At 36.6% G+C, this 6,000-nt stretch overlaps 1 protein-coding gene across 3 annotated transcripts; it reads right to left on the bottom strand.

The window, feature by feature from the left end:
* Nucleotides 1–647: 647 nt before the first annotated feature.
* Nucleotides 648–4,147, bottom strand: LOC110649977 (putative disease resistance protein RGA3). Of its 3 annotated transcripts, XR_009150128.1 has the most exons (3): nucleotides 1,217–4,147; nucleotides 1,022–1,109; nucleotides 649–911 (listed from the first exon to the last, which is right to left on the bottom strand). XR_009150128.1 is itself a non-coding variant. In XM_058150358.1 (2 exons), exons 1-2 carry the CDS (start codon nucleotides 4,094–4,096, stop codon nucleotides 1,083–1,085), a joined length of 2,907 nt encoding a protein of 968 aa, XP_058006341.1. In that variant the 5' UTR covers nucleotides 4,097–4,147; the 3' UTR covers nucleotides 648–1,082. The 3 variants fall into 3 exon arrangements, 1 of the variants encoding a protein (XP_058006341.1); XR_009150126.1 differs by having other exon boundaries at nucleotides 648–911; nucleotides 1,022–4,147; XM_058150358.1 differs by having other exon boundaries at nucleotides 648–1,109.
* Between the last annotated feature and the right edge of the window lie 1,853 nt (nucleotides 4,148–6,000).

The following is a 6,000-nucleotide window of genomic DNA, read 5'->3' as shown; positions in this document are numbered from 1 at the left end:
GACTCTGATATGACCACCAATTGAATCAGTGACCTGTTAATCCGATCCCTCAATGCAGTCAATTTCTAAGTCAGGTTTAATCACCATAGTTATAAGCAATATTATTAAAATCGATCCTGTAGGTCAAACCAATTTAATCGGAAGTTGAACCAATAATCGGTTTGATTCAAATTTTAAACCCTCTCATACTAAAAATCAATATTGATCCTTTCAACTCGATGGGATAACCGGCGAACCAGTTAATCCGATCAATTTAAACAGTTAAATCAACTCACTGCCTCACTTTAAAAAAATTTGGAAGCGCGCAGCTGAGCTTCAAACCTATAGCTGCCACAAGTTTCAATGAGGAATGACCAACTGCACTGCACACTTACTTTTAAAAAATTTTAACTTAAAATATAATTAATTTTACTTTGCTAATTATTTATAAAAAATATATTGCACTAACAATTGTAATAAATACATTATCATTGTTTTTTGGGAAATTAATAATTTTATAATACATTATTATCATTTATGTAATAATATATAGATTAAATTTCATTTCAATCCCAGTTGAATTTTAAATTTTTAACCATAAATTTTCATCGATTTTGTTGAGTAATCTTGAAAATGTCAAATTAAATTATTTAACATTTCAAATTACTAAAATCCAATAAAAATATAATGCAATTGTTTATGGAAATTTTTTTTAGTAGTTTATGGAAGTTACAAGCAGTTGCACTTGTCGACTATCTCATTGCATATCTAAGATCATTTCAAGAATTTCTTCAAAAATTGGCCTGCCGTATCCTTTAGAAGATGTTTCAGATTGCTTGATTTCCCATATTGGAAGAGCATCAAAGAGGGAATTGCTGTTGTTTTCCCACCCTCGTGAAATATCTGCCTAATGTCTCTCCAACAAGAAATACCTGCAAAATTAAGGGTTATCAGAACTTTTGCCAATCCAATAAAATTAAAATCTTAATTAAAAAAAAAAAAGAAAATTTCCCATTAAATCCTACAATTTTAGGAACATTACCTACGAGTCGATAGTATCTACAACGTACAGCCACAGCAACAGAGTTGGTTAATTCATCAGATTAGGAATGAAGGATCAGTCCTCTCTCCTATAGAAAATTGGCCAAAATTTTGTTTCCAGGTGTAAAGAAGCAGCATTTATCAGTACAAAATAAAATCAAAACAGAACAAGTCGAAGTAGAAGTTTAAGGTGCACCTCTAGCAATTTCAAGAACCGTTTCTCTCCGAAGTTCCAAACTTTGATGTTAGGAATGTGAGAGATTTTGTGCCAATCCTCTCCAGTCCCCTTCTGGTAACGTTGTTTCAGAATAGGGGAGCAAGTGAATATTAACTCTTGCAATGTTGCCTTCCCCAGCATCTGATCTGGCACTGCCTTCAACTTTGGGCACCAAGCAAAGGACAGAGTGCGAAGCCTTGGCATTATTGTTCTTTTAATGCTAAACTCATCAGCCCATCCTTCCAAATTCCGCATGCGCACGAAACGAAGTTTTATCAGTCTGGGAAATGCAACCACCAATGCGGACTGAGTTTCTGTTCCCAGGAACTCAGGACCCACCTTTTTTATTCCATCCATACCCCATATCCGAAGAAATTCAAGGGAAGGGAGCTGCCCCAGAGGAGGCAAATGTTGACAGGCTTTACAATTGGTAAGCAAAAGCGTCTTCAAACTAGTTAAGGAAATCATCCAGGTTGGAAACACTGTGCTGCCTTGGTAGTCATATACCCTTAATTCTTGCACATATGGAGGTGGCTCCAAGGCGTCTAGCAATTCCCCATCATGGCTTTTCCTCCACTCTGCATCCCCTTTGCCAAACCTTAATTCCAAAGGAGAGACTTCTGTCTTTTTCTTGAGTTCTGCTTGTTTTCCCTCATCAACATCAGCAACATTTTCTAACCCCCTGATACAGAAGTATCCTTGAAGGCTGTTTAAGCCCTTCATGTCTCCAAGAGTGCATGATTCTTCACCATCATGTCCAATGCCAAACCGATCTAATGATCTCAGACAACTTAATCTCCTGATCCCTTTTGGCAGGACTCCTTCAAAACCTCCATTGTTCAGATGCCTCAAGTTGATTAGCTTTTCTATACCACGAGGCAGTTTTACTAAGCTAACACACCAACTGATATTCAAGGTTTGCAAATTATATAATTCACATAATGTTTCAGGCAACTCCTTCAGTTCCTTATTGTAAGACAAATCAATTTGTCTCAAATGGATGAGTTTGCTTATTGTGGATGGAATTTCTACAATGTTACAGTTGCTCAGGTTTAAGGTTCTCAAACAAGTCAATCCACTGAATAAATTAGGCAGGGCTGCCCCGATCATCGAATTCCCTTTACTTTGAACCCAGAGACTACGCAGATTCTTTAGCCTATAAATGGAGCTAGGGAATGAGACCTCTTTCCCAAGCATTACCCTTAAGTGGCGCACTTCTTTTCCGAGAGAGTCCGTCCTCAACTCTTCGCCACCATCAACCTTAATGCTTAAACATTCATTCTTTCTAATGTATTTGGCAAAATCATGCACTATGTTATACATCTTACAGCTTATTATATTACCATAATCATCTTTTTTCAACTCTTCAAAGAAAGAAAATGCAGCTAAATTTTGGAAGTACTTTTCACCAATTCTCTCCATGTCTTCTGCAGGTGTTTGCCTAAGATATCCCTGAGCCATCCACAATTGAATCAAGACATCTTTTTTTATCTCATGGTCCTTAGGGAAGATAGAACAATACGAAAAACATGGTCTCAGTTCTGAAACCATGTTATAATAGCTCAACCACAAGGAGGCAAAACCACTTTGAGTTTCTGAGCCCTTTTCCCATAACCCATCCAGTTCCCACACCTCACTATCCAAGACACTCTGCCACTCTTTCCATGATTGTTTCGAGCGCAAAAGACATGCTAAAGTTTTTGCAGCCATAGGTAAACCATCACACTTCTCTACAATTTCCCTACCAATAGCTTCTAAACGTCCTCTCTCTTCGTTATTTTTCTGAAAGAAGGCAATTTCACTAAATATTGACCAACAATCCTCCAGGGATAATTTTCCTAGTTTGAATAAGCAATCTCTCCTGCAACCCATGTTCCCTGGTACACTCATATCTCGAGTGGTCAGCAAAATACTGCTTCCTAGTGAAGCAGATGTGAAAGAATCTCTCATTCTTTCCCACTTGCTCGGACCATCTTCCCACACATCATCCAAGACAAGCAGAAACCTTTTCCCCTTAACTAATTTTTGTATGTGTTGCATTATAGTTTCAAATTCATTAAAAAATGAAGCAGCATCAGTAAGAATTTCTAGGATTGATTTTGCTATCTTAACCTCATCAAAGGGCTTTGAGACAGAAACCCATACTCTGTTCTCAAAATACTTCTCCACATCTTTGTCATTGTAGACTAGTTTGGCTAAAGTAGTTTTTCCCAACCCCCCGATCCCTGCAATAGAAACAACCTGCAGCTGCAGGTTTGATCTATTACCGCTCTCAACCATTAACATTTTCTTAATTGCAGTTTTATCTTGCTCTCTACCCTTCACTTCAGCTACATCAATAGCAGAAGTAACAACAAGCGGTTTATTAACTTCTTCATTTCCCTCAGTTAATTTAAAAGTATACCTCTTTCTCTCCTTGGCAATATCATCTAGCCTTGCATTTAGTTTCTTAATCTTACGAGCAATCTCATAGCGGTTACCAAATTCAGTGCAAGCAAAGCAAGAATTTATTGGGAGGAAGGAACATACTTGTCTGAGAAAAGGAAACTGAAGGAGTTGGCTCTCGAACCAGCTGTGGGAAAAGTCATCTTCCTCAGTCTGTGCTCTAACAATGGCTGTGCTCCACTCGTCCAGCACATCGTCGATTGCATAGGACACATCCTTAAGGTTATCCAACCATTGCTTGATGGGAACATTTTCAAATTGTTTCTTCTCTGCTTCAACCAGCACACCTTGGATAGACTGGAGATTGCTTTTGAGGGTTCTAACATCTTCCTCTACACCAGTTACAAGCTTCACCTGTTCTTCCATGATTTTCGCCAGCTGCTGTAGGGCTATAGAAACAAGCGTCTCAGCCATGTCTCTCAAAGTTCTGTGGTAGCTGATTGGTAATGGGGAAATTGAAGCGTTTGTAGAATATGTTTGTGGGAAAGATGAAGCTTCCATGCTTCAAATTTATAGTGCATTGCATGGGAAAAGCCAAAAACCTTCATGGTAAATTAAAATATTTTGTAAACATTTTTCATAATTACACGAAAGCTGAAAGCTGAAAGCTGCTTTTGCAATATTATATTACCATAAACTAAAATATATATATATATATATATATATATATATATATATATAAAACTAAAAATATATATATACAATGGAATTGAATAAATCCAAGATATGTGAATTTGAAGTTCATATTTGTCAAATCAAGAAAATCCCACATGTATACCCAGATATAATTCACTTACAAATGGAATACTTCCTAATATCACTGTAATTAATCCTTAATTACTAACTGCTCATTCTGGTGATCAGTAAGGCTGTTGTCAATGATGCGTCCCTACCGCAAGTGCACGGGTCGTACAAGTAGTATAGAAAAGATATCGATCCCACGAGGAGTTGTGTTAATAATTGAATTTTTGATATAAAAGTTGACTAAATCGAAGTATTTATGAAATTAAAATAATGAATTGATGGGTAATGGAGTATGAAATCTAAATGTGCAAAATTAATGTTCTATTCAACAATGTATAAACTAAAATTGCATCAAATTGAAATAAGCAAGTTCAGATGTGGCAATATTCAAAATGGCAAGTAATTAAATTCGATTAGAAATTAACAATGGTAAAAAGGCGATTCCGGAGAACGGGATTTCATATTCGAGCTATTTTGGGATTTTAAATTGGTTATCCAATCCTGTGAAACTAATGGGTTTTAAGGAGATCAATTCTTAAATCCTTTGAATTCCCTTTCGAGTGAGACAAAGAGTGCCTTAATCAATCTAATCCTACTTTCGTGGACTTGGAATTAATTAAGTCCCATTAAGTTCTTTAATTAATCTGTGAATCCTCTTAACCTTTAGCCTATTTCTAGGTCTAAGTTAATTAAGTCCAAATTCTTGATTATCTATCTCAAGGCCTTCTCCTTTCGGTGCTTCAACCATGGATTAAAAACATTACTTAATGGGATCCTACACTAAGCATGTCATTAAGCATACAAGAAATGAATAAAACTCATTAAGACCACAAAATATGGATTACCCAATCAAAATCCACAAAATATCTCAAATATTACAACCCTTACTCCAGAATCAAAATAAAACTACTCACTATCCATAATGCTTACAAGATATATTGAGTTTAAATGGAAATAAAGCTTTAATCTAAGCTAAGGAGTAAGAAATTAAACACTAGAAGTATAGAAAAATATAAGGGAAGAAAGAAATCTGCAAATCTTGGTTGAAAATGGTGTGGAAGGTGAAAGTGACTCTTCAAATTCTGCCTCCCTTCTCCTTTCCTTTTCTGCTCCTTGTCCTCTCTCTCTAAAATGGGAAAATGAGACTATTTATAGCATTTTTCTGAAATGGAGCCCTAAAATGGTATGTTCTAGGAGGAATTATCTGAGGGAATCTTCTGCCAGCTCATTAATGAACTCTTTATGGGACTGCATAAGTGGACTGCATAAGTCATGCAGTCCCTTATGCGCTTTTGTTCTGAGTCACTTATGCGGTCGCATGACTTGATGTATAGGTTATGCACAATTCCGTGAAGGTGCATAAGGGAGGCGAGAATGTGCATAAGCTATGCGATCTCCTTATGCACATTTAATTTGGATTCAGAACAGTGATCTTTCTCCTTATGCAGATCTGCATAGCTTATGCGGCAAGTTATGCACAGTTTGGTCAATGCATATTTCAGCTTGAGAACTTGTTTTTGACATCTTTGGCTGTGGAAGACACTCCTCAGTGGCAAAATTTCTCTTCAGTCCTT

Source organism: Hevea brasiliensis, chromosome 1 (genome assembly GCF_030052815.1).
Source record: "Hevea brasiliensis isolate MT/VB/25A 57/8 chromosome 1, ASM3005281v1, whole genome shotgun sequence".
NCBI classification, from domain to species: domain Eukaryota; kingdom Viridiplantae; phylum Streptophyta; class Magnoliopsida; order Malpighiales; family Euphorbiaceae; genus Hevea; species Hevea brasiliensis.
This window is presented reverse-complemented; position numbering and strand designations above follow the sequence as displayed.

Coding starts and splice junctions, on each gene's coding strand:
- LOC110649977 (XM_058150358.1), bottom strand. CDS start 4,096: ATGGCTGAGACGCTTGTTTCTATAGCCCTACAGCAGCTGGCGAAAATC. Junction 1,110..1,216: donor GGTTCTTGAAATTGCTAGAG/GTGCACCTTAAA, acceptor AATTTTCTATAG/GAGAGAGGACTGATCCTTCA.